Source organism: Hetaerina americana, unplaced genomic scaffold (genome assembly GCF_022747635.1).
Source record: "Hetaerina americana unplaced genomic scaffold, ioHetAmer1.1.p SCAF_76, whole genome shotgun sequence".
NCBI lineage: Eukaryota > Metazoa > Arthropoda > Insecta > Odonata > Calopterygidae > Hetaerina > Hetaerina americana.
This window is the reverse complement of record NW_027287383.1, coordinates 1,122,031-1,145,969: the sequence shown is the minus strand read 5'-3', so window position 1 is coordinate 1,145,969 and position 23,939 is coordinate 1,122,031. Positions and strand designations below refer to the sequence as shown.

The 23,939-nt window shown below is 37.7% G+C and overlaps 1 protein-coding gene across 4 annotated transcripts in view; it reads left to right on the top strand.

The window, feature by feature from the left end:
• Positions 1-23,939, top strand: part of fra (neogenin protein frazzled) — a 146,976-nt gene that overhangs the window by 80,385 nt on the left and 42,652 nt on the right. For 3 of the 4 annotated variants that reach the window (XM_071596162.1, XM_071596161.1, XM_071596160.1), the window contains exons 3-10: positions 9,097-9,341; positions 11,795-12,007; positions 13,072-13,191; positions 14,093-14,246; positions 15,404-15,546; positions 15,652-15,800; positions 18,261-18,387; positions 22,937-23,219. In XM_071596162.1, the coding sequence (XP_071452263.1) occupies positions 9,097-9,341; positions 11,795-12,007; positions 13,072-13,191; positions 14,093-14,246; positions 15,404-15,546; positions 15,652-15,800; positions 18,261-18,387; positions 22,937-23,219 (1,434 nt within the window). The remainder of the gene's footprint in view (positions 1-9,096; positions 9,342-11,794; positions 12,008-13,071; positions 13,192-14,092; positions 14,247-15,403; positions 15,547-15,651; positions 15,801-18,260; positions 18,388-22,936; positions 23,220-23,939) is intronic. The other variant, XM_071596164.1, reaches the window with a different exon arrangement.

Genomic DNA, 23,939 nt, shown 5'->3' with positions numbered 1-23,939 from the left:
ACGACCTAGCCATATTTTGCCGGTCGACACGACTGCCAAACGCTTCCAGGCAAGCCCAGGTGACTCTAAACAAACTGGGAGAGTGGTCGCGAAAGAACGGATTTCGTTTCTCCATGGAGAAAACGAAATGCGTGCACTTTCACCGTCTTCGCGGTTACCACGTTACCCCGACCCTAACCCTGTTGGGTAGGATTCTTCCATTTGTGGAGTCCGTCCGCTTTCTCGGCATGATCCTGGACCAAAAGCTGAACTGGCGGGAGCATATCCGCGTGTTACGTGAGAGGTGTCGCCAAACCCTCAACGTTTTAAAGTTTTTAACTCACTCCACTTGGGGAGCAGACCGCACCAGCATGCTTTTATTGTACAGAGGCTTGGTGCGATCCAAGCTGGACTATGGTTCCATGGTGTATTCCTCAGGACGAGAGTCTTACTTGAGACCACTTACATGTGTCCACAATGCTGGGATACGGTTGGCCACCGGGGCATTTAGAACAAGCCCAGTCCCAAGCTTACTTGCAGACGCAGGGGAGCCTCCGTTGGAAACCCGCAGGATGATTTTAATGGGCAACTATGCCTGTAAAATTTTATCAGAGACAATCCACCCTTGTTTTAACATAGTTTTTAACCAACGGTTTTTAGACTTATTTAACAGGCGGAGAAGGGCAACTAGGCCCTTTGCCGTTCGTTTTAATGATTTTATTAACGCGGTAAATTTTACATTTCCTCAAGTATGCCCCGTCTCCTATGCTAAGTACCCGCCTTGGTTAACGCCAATGCCGGATATTAAACTCATTGCCAGTGCACGCCGCAAAGCCAAGACGACCAATTCCGAATACCAGCAGCTCTTCAGTGCCGTCCTCGGCTCACTTTCTGACTTTGTCCCAGTCTACACCGACGGGTCAAAGTCAGAATCTGCATGTGCCTATGCGGTCGTGTCCCACTACCATGGAGTCGTGAGGAAAAAACTGCACACTTCTTGCAGCATTTTCACAGCCGAGCTGTCAGCCATAAGGACGGCCCTAGGAGAAATAAAAGAAAGCGATGGCTCTTTCCTCATCTGCACAGACTCGTTGAGCGCCCTAAAATCTATATCGGTCTTTGCACCTGTGCACCCGATAGTCCAGGAGATCCATTATACCCTGTTGTCCCTTCAGAGAAAGGGGAACAGGGTCTCCTTTATATGGACTCCTGGTCACGTCGGCATAAGAGGTAACGAAAAAGCTGACCAGGCAGCGAAGGATGCCCTTCGAAAACCCGAGACCGACTCCACCTTGGTTCCAATGGAGGACGTAAAGGCTGCCTTGCGGAACTCGGTCCTGCATCAGTGGAAGGAGACTTGGCAGTCTCTGCAAAATAATAAACTCAGGGCAATAAAACCGGTCGTTTCACCATGGTCCTCTTCCATCCGGAAAATTCGGAGGGAAGAGGTCATGATTACGCGCCTGAGAATAGGACACTCTGCCCTCACTCATTCGTACCTCTTTGCGGAGGTAAAAGAACAGCCCCGCTGCAATGAGTGTTTCCAACCCCTGACGATAAAACATATCCTGACGGAATGCACAACATACCAAAGGGCCAGAGACATGTTGAAGATAAGGGGAGACTTAAAAAATATTTTAGGGGATGACTCTGGGTCTATTAACCGAGTCTTAAGTTTTTTAAGGTCAACCGGGTTAATGGGGCAGCTTTAGCTTTGGAGCTCATAATTTTAATGCTTTTGATTTTAGCATTTTCCTTTTTTTTTTGTTTATTTTATTTATTTATATATTTATTCGTATTTATTTGTTTACTTATTCCTAGTTTAAAAGGAACATAAGTTTTACGTTATGACAGTGGTGCAAAATGACCATAGCTGTCGACGCACCCTACAAACCCCTAAAACTACTACTAACTCAAATTTAGGAGATAAATTGTAGAACAAATAGATTTAAGATGTCATTTTTCCCACGAACGATAAGATATCAGAATAATGTTGTTCGACCGTGCTAGGGGGGAAATTATTTTGCGCCAAAAGTAGTCTGGTGTCCCTTGCGATGACTTGCAGATGCATGCATGTAACCGCATTCTGTGGTGACGATGTCATTCGAAAATTCTCATCTTCCAAATTAAGTAAAGGATTACTGATATACTTGTGCGTCGGTCACCAGGTGACATCTTCAGTTTGCATAGCGTGCGGGAAATGAGGCGATAACTTAGGCAAGAAGTCAGCCCAAGTTAGACTCGTAATGATAACTGAACTGAAACCAGTTAACTTCGAATCTTGCTCAGGCTTGGGTTTCTTGACAGTGTCAACTCTTCTCTTCCTCCGCGCTTTCTTAACTGAGGATTTGTCTCTTGATAGCAGAAATATTAATGTATTAATGTTCATTTTTTTATTTTGGCTTAGGGGTATCTTTGATTAATATCAATCTCAGCTCGCCTATGTCCAGCTCGTACCTGCAATTCATTTCCATTTACTTTTAATCTCAACGCTTGCAAAACTTTCGAAAATATTATCACACTTCAAACTCTTATGGAGTTCATGAAAAACAATCGGAATGAGGTTGTTTTTACATCACCTTCGACGCTGATGTAAAGTTAGGACGAAAGTCTCAATCGACGGTTATTTTTTAATTATTTTTTATTCTCCGCCTTAGTTGATTATTCCGGGTGTTTCTCCCATATTTATTTTCGTACCCTATTTGCGAGGAAAATGTCGGGTCAGATTATTCTCACGTACAAACACACTCGTTCGGCTGTGCGGTAATTCTGCGTTATTTATGGCCGTGGATCAGATGCTCGGGTCGGGCGAGGGCATAAAGCTTAGGCGAAGGTACGAATTCAAGCACCATTCCAGTCCTTGCTCGAGGTCCTAATCGCCTCAGCTGTTTCCACGTTAACGACGGCCGTGCCGAATTTTGGAAAACAATGAATATGAATACGCAGGTGAGCTCTCTAGCCCTGAGTATCGTTACCTTCACCCGTTGTGTGGCCCTTCCTCAATCGTATTTTCACGCTTCGGTGAACTTAATGCGGTCGATCATTAGAAAACCTCAATTGCATCTCTCCGCGTGTTATCGTATCAGGCCAATATATAATAATATTGGATAATTTCTTCGTGCATTTTTTGTGTTCAGATGCGTAAATTTTGTTCTTTCTTCTCATGACTGACAGGTTATTTGTCTAAGGGATGGAGGCCCAAGTGTCCAAAGGTCACGAGTGTCCAAGCTAACTCATTTCTATTCGTCCGTGGCTTCATGGTTAACGGATTTCGCGATTTTTTCATTTAGCAGGGCCCATTCAAACCTCAAAACTTTTTTTGAAGGCCATACAATATTCTCCATCCCCAAATTTCTGTGAACGAAGTTTGAAAGTCGACGGCAAATTAGTTAAAGGTTGTGATATTTTAAATATTTTTCTCGTGCAGTTAGCGTATTTTAAATGTTTCTCGGAGTTCGTGCCTCACGCCCGTGCTTAAATTGCGCCCTTCAGTTACGTTGAGCGTCTTTCTGTTCAAGGTATCAGAATTTTTAGTGTCCCGGTTAAAACGCTGGACATGTCCTATTTCTTCTGCTCACACCTTTCCCCGTTCGGTGTTGAGTTTTGGCTTTTATAAACTGCGAATCTCTGCGTATTGTGATATCGGTCTTCAAGTCTAAAATGAATCGATGGGTAAGGATATAGATCGGGTTTATTGGACAGTACCGATGGTATGATATGAAGCCAATGACAATTTGGAATCAAGGAATTAGATTCCAATTTAAAATATCGCGAGGTTGCAATCATGGGATGATGTGATTTGAAATGAATCGCGATGTCGATGAATCGATACTTTTGCTTTACGTAACCAATTTACTGCTGCAACGATGTTCAAATTCAAGCATCGTGTGGTCTTCGATTCACGGGCTCTGAAATAAGCAAAGTCTGATTGTATTGAGGTCGTATTCGAAGCTGTTGACTCCAATTGATTTTTTATCAATATTTTGTAAATGTATGGTACGAATAGTAATGCTCCTGTAATACACTACTATGTTTATGGTTAATTTAATAATCATCATGGCCTTAATTGTAACTACTTGAAAAAAGATACCCTATTCACTACCACAGTGCTTCATTCGTGTGGGCATCAATTGCTAGAATCCCGGGGAGCGTACTTGAATAAAGGCACGCACGAAGCGTTGCGAATTTTGTTTTTTTAAAGCTCATGTGAATCATTCTCCTTAAACTCCCATATTTCCGATGTAGCCATTAACTTTTCGGTCGGCGAAGCAATAAAACGAATGGCGCTTATGGTCGTGGTTTCCCCGAACGAAGGCAGATTGCGCCAACTAAATTGAAAACAGCTGACGACGCGGTGCGAACTTCTGCCCTTCGTAGGCGAAGGAACCATTATGGGAAAACCTGGGCGGGGGGCATGATGAGGTGGAAGGGGACATGGAGGCGTTGCTTGGTTGGCCGCCACCTCTGTTCGACCCCTTGAGGAGGGGGAACACTATGCACATCTGCCGCCCTCTCAAGCTGCACGCTGTCAAACGTCACGAGTAGTTTCGGGAAATAATATCATGTCGTGCCTTCATGAATATTTTAACGTTGGTTGTGTGAGTCACATAGCCCGTTGAATGATTTTGAATATTTTAGGTTATGGGACCTGATACCAAAAATGCAAATCATAACCTAGGTCATGTACATGTAAGCATGATATGTTTTCAGTCGCCCCGTAAAGTGGAAACTCGGGCCATTTCATGTGTCTTAACGTCCGTGAAAGATTACGTTGTATTAGTGAAAAATAAATAGAGGTCGATACAATTGGTAACAGCTAATGTCTTAGGTATAATGTAGGCTGTATCAGTGTTCAAATATATCCACTATCTTTTGTATTTACTATTTACTTTTCATGTCTAAGGCTGATAATGAAGTGAAAATATATTGCCAGCTTTTTTTCTTTACGTTTTTAAATCTTAAGACTTTGAAAAGGAACTCAAACGGCAAATTACCTGGATTTATTGCGAAATTCAGCAAATACGACTAGCTCAAAGGAGAAAGAGAATCGTAAAGAAAGAGCAAAAAGGAGTTTTGAAACGAGTTGTTGAATTTTCCGTTTGTCATGCCGAACAGTGCATGTGTGGACGTAAGATGCGAACTTGAAGGAACCAATGTTCAGTTACATATTTCAGGGCAGCACTACTTACAGTATTAAGAATTGGCTAAATTTTGAGTTTTTAGATTGGATTATGCTAAAAAGTAAATTAAATTCCAAAGAAACTGCGGGAGATGCCGCAACAGTAACTTTTAACTCAGTGATCCGCTAATTGCATTGAAAGTAAATTAAGTTAAAAAACGCTGGCAACCCCACTCGGAAGGACTGTGCCCCGCAATTGATGGATCACGAGAGAAACGCACCGGAAAAAAAACGTTGGAAGCTGTCGTAAAATTAGTCACAGACAAACCGTAAACCTTACAAGTGTCAATTTCGGCAAATGCAAACTTATATTCTCCCGCGTTGAGGATAATTTCTATTTCAACTCTTAACTTAACGCCCAAACTAAATGTTTTCTTTTTAACGGAACAAAATTAAAGTTTGGGAAACAATGATACCTCAGTCACGTTAACTTCATCATTGCGTAAAAAATCGGATTATTTCCGATAATTATGCGAATCAATTAGTCAATGTGATTGCCGTCTCGGAGGCGATGGGCTGGCAAATGTTTTGCCATGAACTGGACCAGTAATTTGGAGATGTTGGTGGGTCATGATAAGCTTTTCAAAATTACGCACACAAAATTTTTGCCCTAATATGAAGGGGAGTTCGTTTAACTTTTCGAGGGCCAAATCGAACCTTATAGCTGGTGGGGCACAGTCCACCGGACATAGGGTTACCGACTGCTGTCCGAAATCGACGGAAGTAATCGTTCACCACGCCATAGTACCAGACAAGGCATTTTTGAATGCCGAACAGACTCTCTAAGCCAGCGTATAAGCCAACTAGCGAGCAAAAAAATAAACTTTAACCTGATGGAGAGCACCTGAAATCATTGCAGCATTAATATCAATTAACTATTAAACTAAATATACTTCGCGTTTTTGCGGGCCGTGGTTGTTTTAGTAATGCTGTGTTAGTCAGCTTGATAGTTGTTCCTCTGTATCAAGCCCCTGCCAATTATGAATGAGGAGTATGAGTTCGCTTTTTAAAAAGTGTGAGTTTTCTTGCTGTTTCCTGAGTAAAATACCAAATCAAATAATACTTGAGCACTTGAGAATGCATTTAGTTCCATTGACCCAACCCGTTCCTTTCTAAAACCATTGGAAATATCTATATACTCGCGCGTGTGCAAAAAAAAGGTTCACGCCATTGTAGGTATGGAAGCAATTTAGTTATATTTGATGCTCCACTGCAGTTCACCAAATGGCTCTCGTATTACCAATTGGCTTTGCATTCGAAAGCGTCCAACGTTATAAAAGCAGCTGTGCAGTTTCTTTGGCATGGAACAAGGTTTTGTTGAGGTTTAGTAAGCCATTATGGCCCACTATGCGTATTCAAAGATTTCTAAACTCCTTAAATAAAAAAATTAAAAGTAAAATGTATTTTGTTACAATAACATAATATTCAGTGCCTTCTTCTAATAGAATTCGATGTATTTCTCGGCCTGTTTTACCCAGTACTAAATATAGAATCTCGGATCGTAAAAACATCCTTCTTTCAAACGACGCCATTATCTTCTTATCGGACAGCTGGGTCATGATTGCTCGCTGGAAGTTTTAAAAATCACCTTTGCCACGTTCAAATGAAAAAAACTCACGAAAAATATCCGTGTACCTTGCCAAATGCGATATTATCACGTTTTACATTGTCAACTAGCCTCTTAAAATCGTTTTGGTAAAATTTCAGGGTGACAGCCAGTGTGGAAAATTGGAAGCTAAGTCAGGGATTTCTCAATTTCTTCAACATTCCTGTTGTAATGGAAAAAGGGCTTATTTTTTAAACAGCTTAGCGTTTGAAATATGAATCGGGAATGTAATTCAGGAATCTAGATTTCCTGGTGAAATCGATGTTCCTTTTCGTTGTGGGATCAATTCATGTTTTCAGTAGGTCATGCAGTGCAGTAGGGCGCGTATAGACCCTGGAAAAAGAACAAAATTATTTTCGGACCTCAGTCTACCATTAGTAACCGATGATCCATTAAATGCGTAATCTAATTTCAAGTACTGAGGAGGAAAATTGGGGAAAAGGACGGCACGTTCATAAATTTGTAAACATAGCCAACAAACCGGGGAACATACAAGACTGTGCGCTACTGTAGAACCCATATTGAAGAAAACCTTATAAGCAAACAGCACAATGAAGACAATGCATAACGTCAAACTTATCCTCCATTCGACAGCGTGAAGTACTTGAGGGCTCTTTAGCATTGGCTTGGAGTGAGGAGTAATATCGAAGAAATAATATCAAAAACATTTAATAAATGTAACACTCTGTAATGCGAAATGTAAAGATAGCCACAAAGGAAGTACACAAAGATAGGAGGATCCGGAATAGGATTGCAGCCAAACTTAGGGACCGACACGAAATTGCTCACGAAAAAACTGGCGAAGTTACAAAAGAAAAGCTGAAGTCACATAAGATGTTTGCGTGACTAACATGATTAGAGATTTGGGTTGGAAAACTTGAAACAGTGTAGAGGATGTATAAGATCTGAATTCCTTTGTAAGAAATACACGTGCAAACAGGAATGGCAGAAAAGGCCCAAAAGCCCACTTTCATTTGATTCATTCTATAATTGTAATATAATGGTTAGAGGGCAGAGAGGCGACTTAGTAATACCGTAAGAGATTAAATGTAGAATAGATATTTTTTTAAGGTATCACTTTTCCCCTAGCACGATCAGGGATCAGAATAACGTTTTCAGACCGCGCTAGGAGGGAAAGGTGTTTTGGCTCTAGTGTGTAATAACCCCCTGCCTCACACCCTAACGGTAGCTTGCAGGGTATTGTGTGAATGAAAATAAAAATAAAATTTCGTTGTTGTTCATTCATATGATTCGAACGGCTCAACAGAAAAAGTTTAACACCCTGTCTTTACTGGCTTAAAAATATTTTAGCGGAAGCATTGGAATCTTCTTTTATAGAAGTGTTACTTTTGTACCAAAATATTCGTTTTTTTATTTTTTTTGCCCATATTGCCCCCGGAAACGGGGCTAATTTATTGATTGACTAAATCTGAATAAATAGGGGGGTTTCAATCCCAGTCAATGCGTATATTACGAAACTTTTCGTCTCTTAAGATGTCGGGTGATTATTAAGGGCTCTTGGTGGTTAATGCTGGCACATTTTTACCGTAAACTTCTCCTCGAGCCGCAGACCATTTGATTTTTTTCAGAATTTCTGGTTAAATGGTCTGTGGATTTTTTTTACACCGACCTTTATTAATCGAAAAGTTCTGTAATAGACAGAAGTTCAACTGTGCTAAAAAAATGTCCTCTGTTCCTCCCAAATGGAATAAAAATGGCAATTTATGTCTTCTGCTCTATGAGTACTGGACTTTCTACTGAATATATCCTCGAAAGCGAGTCGACAAAAGGCTTAGGCACATAGTAATGCATACTGCATGTGGCCGTCGACTATTTGTGTTGGCCGTATGCTCAAAGGCAGGTCCATGAGAACCATAGGCGTGGATAGAATATCCGACCAACCCCTCGACACTCGACGATCTCCGTTACTATAAGCCTTTTGAAATAGTTCGGATAGAATTCGGGTCCACCGCTCCCATCTGTCCTCGTCCCTGCGAAGACTGTTTTGTATCCCGTTTCAATGTCTGCACTCCCTAACAGTGATGGGGATGCGAGGGAGGAAGTAAGACTGGCTTCTAGTTTATGGTCTGTCATATTTGGTGTATACCAAAGATTATATTGAGTTCCCGGGAGATCATTTGGGACTCAGCAGAAGAAAAAGAGGACTCTCCTTTTGCTCACCTTACCCACCGAAAATACATGTGCACGCGCCAGATTTAATTGGTGCTTTTTATTCACCATTGAAGATTACTGGTAACGGGGTCCCTTGCGAAAAAGGGTTCGTCCCATGCCTTTCACGAAACCCTAAATTGTTTTCGTCTCTCCCATACAGGTCACAACTCCCGAATGGCTCCCTATTGCTGACGAACATCTGGTCGTTGGGGTCTGGGGGCAGAGGTGTCCGGGGCCAGGAGGATGGGGTCGTGAGTGCTTCCGACGACGATCAGGACGGGAGATGTGGGTCTGCGGCGGGGGTGAGAGGCGGCCCTGGGGCCCAGGAGGGCTTCTATCAGTGCATGGCGACCATCGAATCCGTCGGCTCCATCGTCAGTCGAAAGGCGAGGGTCGGAGTTGCTAGTGAGTACACCCGTGATCCCAGGTCACGTGCCGATGTCGAGACGGAAAGCTCTGGGTATCTGGAGTTTTTTTTCATTTTCCCACATGATTTGTCGCATATTTCTTCCTGAAGCACGAATAATTATGAATGATCGTCATGTGAAAGTAAATGCAATATTTTGAAGATGGTAAATAGCATTCATGAACAAATGGCAAATGTGTGATCTCTAAGGAATTCCGAGTGATTCCTGCCGTCCTTTGGAAACTGCAAATATTTTTTCTTTTTTTTGTCCACGGCAAATAATAGTCCATTATGGAAACATTACCTAAATTTGATCAATGATCACGCCAATACTGGAATAAATGCCGGAGGTAATGAGTCACTAAATTATTCAAAATCGCTGTAAATTTCATATACAGCTTTATAAAAGCATAAGGCAGTGGAAATGTGGTGATATCAAAGAATGAAGAACATAGACAGGGTAACAATTGAAGTTCTCCGGAGAGTGGGTGAAGAGCGAAGCTTTTCTAGGACATTAGCAAGAAGAAGAGGGAAACTAATTAGACACATCCTGATACGCGATAAATTGAAACCGTGAAGAGTACTGAAAACCGTATGTGAAGAAGCATTAAAGCGAAGACTCGGAGCAAGGGTAAGGATGCACAGTCAGTAGCAAGTCATGGAAAATGTTCGTGCAAGGAGCTATGAGAGAATGAAGAGATTGGCTGGATAGTTTGGAGAACTGCTGCTAACCAAACCTTAGATTTATAACCCATGATTAAGTTTCTGAACATACCACTACCCAAAAAATTTAGTGTAAAATTATGTATTTTTCTTAATTTTTACAAGTTGTACTCCATTTAGTACAAGTTTTGTATAAAAAGTATCGGTAACAATATTTTCCTGAAGTGTGTGTCAAGTGGTGAATTTTGACCGTCGGTTAAGTCAGTGCACGATCACAGATCATTGAAAATTTGGCGTTGTGAAATATTGAAACTAAACTCGTCCCGAAGGTCTTGACGGACGATCAAAAGCAGAATCTAGTCTCTGTTTGCGAAGACCTGCAACGATATCGCGACGTTTTCCCAACCCTCATACACCCCCGACAGCCGAGCACCAGCAGACTATTTCTGATTTCCAAAAGTGAAATCCTCCTTCAAAGGACACCACCAGGGCACCTTAAATGCTGTCAAAGAAGCATGCACGCGTACCTTTAAGGACCTCCCAGAAGCCACCTACCAGGGAGGCCTCGAGTTGTGGGAAAGCCGTTGGTAAAAGTTTGTCAACGCTCAAGGGATGTACTTTTAAAAAATTTTGAGGCATTGTAGCAATATCTGAAATAATCGAAACTTTTCCCTATACTTTTTATACAAACAATGTATAATACCTATTCTTCAAACTAAAGGGTCCGCACAATAAGTATCGTGACTAATCGGCTGTAGGAGGGGTGGATGGGGGCCCGACCGGTCGGCTCGGCTCGGTAGAGAGGTCCCCCACCACTTAGGCGCACTTAAGTTCAGGTGCCTCCAGACATGTGTTGAGACAGGAGGTGGATTTTTGTGACGTGTGATTGTATATGGTATGGTGGTACCACATTGTGGTTGTAATACGTATAAACACACTTTTATCCCTCATGCAGTTGAGTGCAACACTCAGGCCCTCAGCCTATTCTTTCTCTTTTTATTATGACTTATGTCAATTTGCTCATTCTGATATGTATCCATATATTAAATTGACTCATATATTGTTTCCCATGTGTCCATATTATAATGTTTGAGAAAGTCGTGATTAAAATCTAATAATAGCAGTTTTATTAATTTTACATAAGGTGATCAAAGTGACTGAATGTTTATAAAGAAACATTCATATTTATATGTGATTACTAAATAAATGGCTGTGCATATAATTGCCCGCTCATTTACATCAGAACTATATTACAGGCTATTATGCCATAAACTATTGGAATCATCCAATAGCTAGTTCATTTTGCCTGAAAAGTTCTTTTGATTACTACATTTTCAGGTAAAGGTTGAAACGGTGGGTTTCAAATATTTATAAGTTATTGAACACAATTATAAATTTAACTGTTCTTACTATAATCTATCATTATCTAGACAACATATTCATTTTTATAGCAAGCACTATACTATGATAACAAATCTTTCTTCAGTTGTAGACTGCCTATTGGGTAATATAATTTTTTTAAATTATCAATTAAAATGAAACTAAACATTTTTATTAATTTTTTACCATTACCATAACATTTTATTTATTATCATGCTTAAAATGCAAATCAGTGTGAATATGTCTGTAAGTGGATTGTTTGACAGAAATGAAACTTATAATAACTGGTTTAAAAATAAGACAAGCAGTTTATCAAGAAATGTGCCATTGTTAAAAAATATGTGCAAATGTATGAAAGTGTATAAAACAGTTTTTTAAAGAAAACTAAGTTATTATTTTTTCTGTACAGGGCCCCCTTGCATAGAAATCCACCCACAGGACCAGTTGGTCTTCCTAGGAGGAACTGCCCACTTGGCCTGCCTCCCAGCTGCCTCCTCCAGTGGCCCTCCATTTGTGGGACCTTCATATTCCACTACTTCCTCCCCCAAAGTGTCCATCACCTGGCTTCGAGATGGACAGCCACTTCAGCTTGATAGCACGCGGATGACTGTGTTGCCCTCTGGTGGGTGATTATGTTCACAGCAAGTGAAACAGCATGTGATTGATAATCCGAGAGGGAAAGGAACTTTGAAAATATAGGGTGCGGCAACATGACCGTCCTTTTTTCAAAAGTAAACCCCTTGGAAAAATTAAGTTATATTGCCGCATCCTTAATGTAGCTCCCTTTGAGATAGTGTTAGCATGCATGCCTTGGGCATAATGAAATTAGCACCACAAGCAGACAACATAAGTGTAATATGCCATCTTCTTGCAAATAAAGTGCTTGTTATTTGCAAATGAAACAATAAAATAATTCAACTGCCATACTTAATAATTGGCCAAAGTTGATCCACATGTACAGACACACAATAGCATATGTGGTTTTACAGCACATATGTATAATTGAAAACAATTTCTTCCTTTGCCTCTGAGCTCATTGGACAATGGTTGAACAGATCTCTATTCTATGTTGTCATATGTCAACTCATTCATTCATGGAGTCACTGCATTTGTTAATTTTTACTAACACTATGTAGAGGCTTCACTAAATTAATATTTGTGTGCATGACTCTTTTAATTTACTTTTTAAAGCACAAGTAATATCTTCAAAATATTTATTTTCATACCGTAGGTTGCTTCATTAAAATTAAAAAACCTGCAGCCATTGGGATTTCCAAAAAACTATTGTAAAAATATTTATTCATGGAATGTATGAATGCTAGATGATAACATTACCTTAAAACATTGAAATTATGGTTTTGATAATTAATGCTCTATTTACTTTTTGTGAATTTAACCTGAATTGTGTGTGGACTATTGTTGATTCCTGCTGCATTTAGACCAGTTACACTAATTCACTGCATTAAATAAGGCTGATTGATGCAATTTGTAAAATTTAGTTCTAGCTGGTAATTATTCTTGTACAGGAAGCCGGAAAATGTGGCTGTGATATGTAAATTTGTTGGCTATTTTACCTAAACTTTTCATGATAATTTCACAGTACTTTATTGTACAGTTTTGGAATTACTTAAGGTCTTAACTTAGTTATATAAGACATTTCTTACAAGTCATTTTTTCTTTTCCCAGGTTCCTTGGAAGTTGATGAAGTCTCACTTTCAGATTCTGGTCAGTACCGCTGCAATGTGTCCAGTTTAGGAAGATATCGATTAAGTCGTGTGGCACGTCTTACAGTGGAGCGTGATTCAGGTGAGGTTCTTTACTTTTGCCTTGTGGAATATAAAAATTACCAAATTTTCTTTTTTTAACAATCGCATTTAGTCAAGTGTAACTATAAAGTAATTGTGAAGTATGTAGAAAAGATCAACAATTAAAGAAAAGGTTATAATTGTGTTGATTATTAGGAAACAAAGTAAATTTTCATAAATATGAGGAAATATTTTAAGATTAAGATGGACATGTTTAGGATAGTATATAATTGATGAAACACGATGAAGATCATGGAATAAGAATCCTCATGTATTTATCATCCATATTATGTAATTTAACCTGTTATAATCTATTGCCTACTTTGCGTAATGTTACAAATATAATTATGAATATTTAAGCTCCAGATGAGATTTTTTCTGTGCACTCTCCCTTGTATTGTCTCTCTCAACTGCTGCACTTCATTCAGTTTTTGAACCTTAATGGAAAATAATGTAATTGATTCCATGTCATAATGCACTTTATTTGCTGCCAATTCTTGTATTCCTGTTCAATCATATGCATGTATTATTTAAATTATCTTGCTTGAAAGTTGAGTGGAGTACACGTTAACAATTTGGCAGATACTATTGATCAGAAATATCAATTCCTAATACTATCGCTTGAAAAGGTCAAATTAATGCTATTTATTTTGGCCTGGAGCTATTGAATTGTCATGGTGAATTCACATGAAAAATACCACTCATCTGGTTTCGTGCTCAGTGGGTTAATATGCAGGTTATGCTAAAAATCTTGCAATAGAAATTGACTAAATAATCAATCTCTCTAATCAAAATGACTGATTCCTCTTCCTGTGATACCTCTAGAAATACAGTCAAAGATGAGAATTATTTATTTAAGAATTTGCTTTTGAATTCTCTTATTGATTTCTTCCCTTGTTTAGAAGGGGCTTCTCGTATATCAGCCCCAGTATTCTCTGCAAAGCCTCGATCTTCAGTGGTTGTTAAGGGGAGAACAGTAGTTCTCGACTGTGCTGCTAGTGGGAATCCACGACCGGTCATCACATGGCTCAAAGATGGTGTTGCCATTGACATGACGTAAGTTTGGTGGTTCATAAGTGGATTATTCTCAAACCTATGTGCAGGCTACAAGTAAACTTTTTTAATTAAAATAAAATTGCTGAAAGTTGATGAAAAGTTCTAGGAATGTTTAAAACTTAAGACCAGTGCAATGAGAGCTGATTATAGCTAGGGCTAACCTGATGAGCCAATGAAAATGCTGCTGATAATTAACAGTATCAGTTATTCTTTTATGAAATCTGCCAATAAATTGGCATTCATATTCCAAGGAAGAAGTGAAAAGGCCACAGGTGTGTGCATCCCATGTATTCCTTTTTTAAGTCCCCTTAGATACCTCAATTAAGCCAATGAATAACTAGTAAAGAGTGATGCTTTTAGGAAACTAATTATTTGATTTGTTATTCATTCATTAATAGACAGTCATTTGATTCATTTGAAAAAAAATATGCAAAACTAATTCTGTCAGGTTAGTTAGATAAGGTTAGGGTAGAGCTCACCTCTTACAACTAGATGTATTAATCTAGGTGATGTGAAAAATTCATGTATCAGGGCTGGTTCCTTTCCCTTTGCTGCCTTTAGTTTCCCTGGAATATCCAGCAGTACCTAAAAAGAATTGAATAGCTTGGATGAAACTGATATGATAGTGCCTAGAGGCATCACCTGGAATTGAACGTGAGCCCTTTTAACAGTGTTCTTAGTGAAATACTGCCATGGCCCTATTTGTAGATGGGCTGCAGGAAATAAAACCATACTGGTGGAAAATTATTTTGGGTGTTATGATCATTATTTAAAATTCCACCTTGTCAGGCATAATATCTTATCACATTTTTTTGTGGGATTGGCATTTGCATGTCTTATATCACTGTCCAACTTACTATTATTTTTTTAGTTTTGCATAGAATCTATTGTTTTAGGTATCCAATCAAAAGTCAGTGTATGTTTGTGAGTGTGGAAGTTTTTTTCGAAAACAGTCTCAATTTTTACTTCACTGGGTAACATTTATTGCTTTTATAGAGACAAGGGAAATCTGTCAAGTAATATTTGGAAGTTTGGTAGATGAAGATGTAATCATCATGCATGTTAGAGTAATTAGAGTGGAAATAATTATTATGTTTTTAATCTGCCCCAACAGTGTTTTTTATAGTTAATTTCCTAAAAATTGTTGTTTAATGCAGGTTTTTGGACAGTCGCTTGATGATAGTTGGCTCAGGTAGTTTACAGATAGAAAGAGTTCAGGAAGATGATGATGGCACCTACCAATGTCGTGCTGAAAACAAAGAGGATTCCGTTGATGCATCTGCTTCTCTTCAAGTGTTAGGTGAGACAAAATATACTGCTATCAGTAACAATTTATGAATTCACTTTAATTTATTATATGATTTTTCTACTCTACTAATATCTAATAATGGCATCACCTTTGCAGTTCCTCCAATATTTGTCAAAAAGCCCAAAGACCACTGGGCATTTGAGAAAGAAGATCTTGAGCTAGAATGCAAAGTGTCTGGCAGACCTGAACCAAGAGTTCATTGGGTAAAAAATGGAGATCCCATAAACCAGAATGAGTATCTTCAAGTAAGTATACTTATAATCTAAAGTAAATGTTAAAATTTAGGCTACACATTAAATCTCGTATGTGGTGCATTTATCAAATTATTGACATAAAGGGAATATGTACTTGTCAAACAAGATCCATTGCTCTATTGTGAAAATTTACTAATATGTGCTTTTACGATTGATTTCTTTGCATTGTGGATTCTGTAAAATTAAATTTGGATGCTATAAAATTGTATCACATATGTCCACCTAACTTCTGATAAACAGTATAATTTGGATATGGTGACGTTCAAAGTTTACTCGGCATTTAATGTAATGTAAAAATACAGTATTGCTTTTATTTTTCTTTGTGTTCTCACCTTCTGTATGTTCTTGGAGAGGATTTTAGATGCATTAGCACTCAAAAGAAGCACAAGTATCTCAGTTTTGAAAAATTGGTTTATTGGTGTAAGGGTTCCAACTACCTGTAATGGAAGATTGTGCACCTGTAAAAAAGATGAAATTTTCCTGAGATAGTTGTTTCAGTATAACCCACATGTCAATCTCAAAATTTAGGCGGAAATGAAGCTAACCAACTATTGTGGTCAACCAAGTTTTGGTTTTAATGGGTGATAGGCACATCGAATCTGTTATATCCACTAGACTCCATTATGGGCAATTATGAATTATTGGAATGAGCAATAGTATTCAAAGGAATTATAGGATCCTTTGATTCCTCACTGATAGAGTTTCTTTGAATGCATGGTTGAGAGGGTTCCAAGCCCTTGCTGATAGCACTTTTTTCTAACCCCATAACAAATATTATTGTAAGATTTTCCCCATACTCTTGTCTTTACATATTGAAGTGGGGATAGAAACGTACCTACCCTTAATAAGTTATCCTTTTGAGTGTGGAGGTGTTTTCAATGAGCCCGAACAACAATAGTTTCTGTATTTGTAATTCTGGCTGTAGCTTTGGTAAATAGGCACATGTTATACCTCGCTCTCGATCCCTACTTAAAGCCTTATTTACTTTGTGGAGGCACTTTGAGTAAGTATGCCATCTGTTGAATGGGACGTTAAACTGCAGACTCCTGAACACCTTTCATTAAGAATAGGCCTTTCATTAAGAATAGGCGTATGGCCATGCCAGGTTTCTCTCCACCCTTCCTCTTTTATCATCCATTCCTAATGGTGCAAATTACCTCAACTGTCGGTCACCTCCCCTAAAACTACTGCTACCAGTCAAAGTACCACTACAAAGGAAAAGAGAGTTTCCAGCTACAGGCATCACACTGCATACTATGTGGTGGGGATGTGTGGTAGTTACTGTAATGTGCTTCTGTGCAATTGGACTTGGCTGGCATGCATGCTACGCATTATGCTCTGCTGACAATGCGAGTTGTCTTTTTTTAAAGGAATGGAAAAAATGTACTGCACTCATTTTCAGCTAAATATGTTACAAGTATTAATGAATGAACCAATCAATGTACCAATATCCAATATAAATGAGCCTCTCATATTTCTCCCAATCAAGATTATATCAATTGTGTGTGGGGCCTATGAATAAATGTATTATTTATTTAGTTCTAGTCATTTGCAATAAGTTTGCTATTCACTTCCTTGATATAAGAAAGCACAGGAGACCACCCAAGGAAGCATTCAGAATTTAGCATTTTGAATGTACTCAAGCAGTACTAGATATGCTATGAGTCCTAGTCAATTATGAGCCAGTAGTCTAAGTAAAATTCTGAGGCCAATTATCTTTTAGGGTCATTATTGTTGTACTTTTAACTGATTTCAATTCTACTTATCAACAGATGCCATTCTTGTACATTTCATCCAAAATAAGAATTGATCACCCTAAACAGTTCTCCAAATGAAATTCATTATTATTTGTCAATTTGAGTATGTTCCAATTGCTTATTTCAAATTTTTACTGCAATCTGTATCATTTTATATATTTTATTCTGGGAGAATAATTATTATAATTTAATAAAAAATTTAAAGTTTTGAGCCAACAGTTGGGCCACTACATGTAAGTTTGGTATATTATAAAGTATGAAATATTTGGTGTGAAAGAGAAATCAGTTTTTTAAGTTAGATCAATTAATGAGCCAAAAAAAGGTAAAATGTATTGCGCAATTTTTATAGTGTTGTTTGTGTTCAGCAAAAAGTCACTATTAAAAACTTTTTTCTTAATTAATTACTCTCTTAGCCTGTACAGCCATCCATGGCCTAAGATTGGCTGATGGTTGGAGACTTCACCACACTTATAATTTGTGAAACTTAAATTTTTTTTCAAGAAATGCTTTGAGATCCCAAAGATGTAATTTGATTGCATCCAATTGGGCCAGATACATACTTTTTTGCCACCTTCAAGTTACCATTTTATAATCATATTTTTCTTGTCATGGCTAGATCAGAAAATACAGTGATTAAAATTAGAATCATTGACTTCTGAATTTTATAGGTTTCTCATTTATTTTTTATTCACAGGTTGTGAATGGCTACAATCTTCGAATTCTTGGACTGATGGGCCTTGATTCTGGGATATTTCAATGTATTGCATCAAATCCAGCTGGAAATGTGCATGCAGAAGCCAGACTTCACATATCACAGCAAGGTACTTTGTTTGTTGAATGTGTTCTATAGTGATTTGTGAATTTTGTGATTTAAAAAATTTCAATTCCAAAATAATTGAAGCTGTTATTTCAATTGAAGTACGCTTATGGTGTTTTTTTTGCAAACTTAACTATCTTACTTCAGCAAATATAAGGTTTTATTGATTTTGTAATGAAAGTTATTTTAATGCGAGCATTTTGGTATTAAAATGTTGAATTAAATGTTGGATATTCAAACATTGTTATGCATACAGGCAATCCCTCAGCTATATCAATAAAATATTTCAGTGGCATTTTATCAAAAAAATTATTTTTATGACCTTTTGGTGTGAGAATCATGTTCAGTTTGTTACTGATCACACTACTGTAGGGACCGCAAAGAACTGTATAGTAGATAATTTTATGTTCTAGGGACTGCAGATATTCAAAATAAATTTTGGGCATGAGAGTCACTTTTATTTTAAAATTAACTAATAAGAATTTTCCCCCAAGGGGAGCCCCTCCACCCTTTCGGATCAACCCCTGGGTTCACCACACTCTTGTTTCTTATGTAGTGTGAATGATTTTGTTAAAAGCAAAACTGGAAATGCTAATGGTCTAAGTGTACCATTTTTATGGTTGTGATATGGAGTTGAAAATGTGATCATTTGCAAACTTAGTAGTAATCAATTGCCATGAAATTTCTCTCATTTTACTGTAATATCCTTCCTTTATCATGTATTTTGGTTATAATTTTTTTTCTTTAAAAAATTTCTATTTTGTTAATAATTAACAATAAAAAATTTTTTATTATATCACGTGCAATATGTTTTTGACTTGATAGAATTACTCTGCACATGTCATTTTGTACAACTTATAGGCTTAAGAGCAATGTACTGTGTAAGTTGGGGGAATGCCTGTACATGTCATTGACCGGTGTCATACTTGCTAAAGCATAAAGAGTATTAGGTTTTCATAGGGTAACCCCAGGGATTGTGTTGGTGGATACTCAGGAATTTTCTTAGACATTCTGGGAATCATTAGAATAAACCGTGGGGTTACCAAGCAGTTTCAAATATCTAGTCTATAGGAATTGCAGGATGGGGTTCTTGGGGAATGGGTTCAGGAATTCTACCAAGGTAGTTGTCATCTCAGTTTCTCTTTAGTCTTTCAATGAAAGTTTCCTAGAAAAGAACATCTAAGTGGGCCTAAGCTATTTTAATCATGGGTTTTCAGGCTTGATAATCTTGCCTGCATGGAAGGGTTTCCTTGTCTCTGTACATATTAAATCCTTTATATGCATCACCAGGTACATTTCAACTTTTTCTCTAATTTCATATTGCTTAAAATTGGCAAAATAATGTGCCCTGCCAAATCAAATCACATCAGAGGAGGATTACATCATTTGAAATCTAATCACTTTTTTTGGGATTGAAAACTGCTTCTTTTCTATAGTGAATTTTCTTAAGTGAGTCATGGCCCAAGGTACTCGGAAGGGGACTAATGCCTCATTGTTCTAGGTAGGCTATTTCCCTCAAAATATTGAATGGCTGGATAGTTTCCGGATAGACCTTGTACATCTTTTACTAATAAACATCAGCATCTCAGTTTCAGGCTTAACTATGTGGAATCCCTTCATGCTGAGGGTAGAAAAAGGAACTTTGCACTTACACAAAAAGATTAAATATTTCACACGACCATGGTTTGGATGCTGCGCATCATCATCAGGTGACATACATGAAATTTTAACTTACATAGCCTGGCTCCAAGAGGGAAGGAAGGTAGGGGGAATGAGGGAGAGGAGGTAAGTAGAGTAATGGTGCAGCAACCTATTAGTGGGCTAGGGGAGGGAGAGGGCATGTATTTGATGGTTTCTGGTTCAAATATGTGCCTAGTTGGTTCCTTGAATTTCCTGAATTTGACTGTGAAAATAATTAAAGGTTCGACCTTTCAATATACAGAAAAAAGTGTTACTCTGAACACATTATATACTCCACATCCAAGCATCACTATTCACAAAAACGTGCAGCCTTTCATGCCATGTTACACGGGGTATGTAATATCTCAATGTCACCACACAATAAACTAGGGGAACTCCATATTATAAAACAGATTGCAGTCAACAATGGGTACAGGTAAATAATGATTGACAACATGTACAGCCGAAAACAAACACAGATAGGCCAGAAATGTATGCACCACACATCTAAACTTGACAAGCACCAATCGTGAAGAATTCCATTTCTTGGCCACATTTCACTCCGGTTACAACAAATACTCTCCAAAAACAAAATCAAGACAGCATTTTATGACACACTTACTTTAAAAAACATAATGGGTTCACCCAAAGACAAAATTGGCATAATGCAACAAAGCGGGGTTTATAAACTCAATTGCGTGGACGCCATCTACATTGGACAGATGGGGTGGACATTTGATATTAGGATCCAAGAACACTGATCATGCTTCACAAAGAAAAACAACAGATCCCAATTCACCAAATACCTCTTGGAAAAGAATCATACTATTAACTTCACACTGGACATTCTTCATACAGAAATGAAAGGATTGAGGTTGAGTGCTTTGGAGGAGTTGGAAATTTGGCAATCCCTTCAATCAAAAGACAGATTTGAGGTGGTCATTGGAACAATCTACCTCTCCCATTTCCCCCTCCTAAAATTTCTAAAAGACTAATATCTTTCCGCACCAACCCAACCCCCACCAAGGCAGTGATGACCAGCGATTATCCCTTAATGACGGTTAAACCATTGCAAACAAACACCCCCCCTAAAAAAATATAGAACACAATGTGTTTTTTCTGCTATTCTTTCTAAGAACGGTGGAGGGATACATTGTGTTCTTCATTTAATCGACATAAACTTCCACAAACTTGAGCCTGAATCCATCAAATACATGCCCTCTCCCTCCCCTAGCCTACTAATAGGTTGCTGCACAATTGCTCTACTTACCTCCTCTCCCTCACTCCCCCTACCTTCCTCCCCTCTTAGAGCCAGGCTATGTAAGTTAAAATTTCACGAATGCCACCTGATGATGATACGTAGCATCCAAACCATGGTTGTGTGAAGTATTAAATCTATGTGCAAGTGCAAAGTTCCTTTTTTTACCCTCATAATAAGCATCAGTTACTTTTTTGTGTTCATTATCTATTTGGCTGATTGGTTATGTGGATATATTTTTGTCTTGAAAATTTTCTTCTGTGTGTGTTAACCGCAAAGCATATAAATGGACATGGGGTGCATGTATTTATTTTTATTGGAATGAAGTTTAAAATTGAAATTTTATGTGAAAGTAAAAGACACCCTACAAAGGATGTGCTTATAATATTTCACTCTCTATTTCTTGTGCTTGATAACATATTATGTTATCACCTGAGAAGCAGGTTTACAAATTAATACACATTCCTCTGTGATTTGTTTAGTGTGGTTTGACAAGTGAAATGCTTTTTTATTATTTTTTTTAAACCTTTGCTCCATGAATTACAGTTTTTAGGACAATTTTTGTGCAAATACAGTAAAACTTCAATTGGTTGGCCCTCCCTTAACCAATATATCAATAAGTATATTGTGGAGATTGAATCGATTGATTGATGAAGTGGTGTTTTTATTATCTGAGATTATCAATTCCCATTTATTCTATGATCAAGACACTATGGCATCTTAGTACAAACATTTGTAGCCAATTGTAAATTAAAATATTGAAAGTCTCTTATGGACCGAAATTTGCAGATGTTAGGTACTCTAATTTTTTTCAAACTTAAATGGGTTATGCCTCAAAAATAAAAAAATTGTAGCTGCATTGACCATTTATCAGTAGTTCTGTTAAAAGTTAAAGAAATTTTGTAACTAAAATGTTAGTTTTGGAAAATATTTTATCAATTTTTATGCAAAAAATCATAAAATTATGTGTGAAGGAATGTAGAAAATGTTTTGATAACGTTGCTGTAGGAAATAAACTGATAAAGTCAACATTAAGATAAGTGATCCTTTCATCATAAAATGAGTAACTTTTTTATATTTTTTCCTCCAGAGAAGTCACTGTTGAGTTTCCCTTAGATTGACAGGTTTCTTCCCGCCAAACCTTAGCTCATATAAGCCAGTTAATTGAGGGGTTATTGTAAACTTTTTAAACTTAATTTTGCTAGATGCTTGTTAATTATGACAAAATCTGCATGTTTACCTTATTCTATACTTTGAGTTGGCATGTTTTTTGTGCAAACAAGTAATTTTGTTTTATTTGATATTCCCTTTGTGTTGACAACTTTTATGATTTTTTCCCCTCTTTTTGTCCATTTTTTTCACATTCTTTCCTTCACTGCTATATTTCCACTGTTATTCCAAATTCATCCTTGAAACCATGCATTTAAAAAATGAAACATTTGTTTCAACCTGGAACCTTAATATTCTATTCCCCGCTACCAACATGCACGCTCCTTTAATGTGTTTACTTATTCAAATCTTCATATGATTCTTACTTCCACTGCTTATGGTTTACTGTTGCTCATAAATCTATCAAAACTATCCTATTATTGCTCTAAACATTTTCAATGCCCAGATTCTAAGATAAAATTTCCACAACCCCCAACTCCTCGCTACCCTGCTGCTGCTGCGGCACACACCATACCTCCTGTCATTTCCTCCCATTTGCCATCATCTATTGATGGCCAACCCTCTACAGGAGAGACTCAACCAACCAAAGATGTGCCTTCAATGCCTCGCTCTTTGGCTGCCGTCTACGTGGACAAGAGATTTGTGACCCTCAAGTGGAAGCCGCCTATCAAAAGCAATAGTACCATATTTACATACTCAGTGTTCTACCGCCAGGAGGGATCAGAAAGGTATTATGAGAATGAAATTAGTTCATTAACTGTATTTCATATTTTTATGGAAATTCTACAATTTTGTCTGGACTCTGTGGATTCCATTCCCAAAAATGAGAAAACTATTACGTCAAATTCCGAGCCTTAAAAAAAAATACATAGGGGAGGCAGAGATTTTGGGTTTAAATTTTGAAGAATTTTTCTTGTTTTCTTTCTAGGACAAGGGAGGATTCGTTTCTTTTAAATTGTAGAAAGATACATTTTCATTTTATTTAATTCTTTATTTGTTTTCCAATCATTTTAACTTTTACTCACTATTATCTGGCCAGTGAATTTTAATTTTGTGTCGAAAGAGACGCGCTGATTCTGAAAATAAATGTTAGCAACGTGGGTTGTTCAATAGGAAAAAATAGAAAAACATATTGTTTTGGGTACATTTTTTTTCTTTTTCAAAATGATGTCCTTTTAGCTTGATACACTTTTTCCAGAATTTCTCTAACTTTTTTAAGCTACCCAAAAATAGGGCTTTGGAAGGTTCTCAAAATAGGCATCTATGTTGGCAATGACCTCCTCATGGGGTGCAAATCATTCTCTGCTGAGCCATTTTAAGTTTGGAAATAAAAAAAAACACAAAGCTATAAGGAAAGGAAAAGATACGCTTTTAAAATACTTTAAATAGGTTGTGAAACAAAATATAAATTTGTGCACTCAGTGTTTGGATTCATTTATGTTGGATCA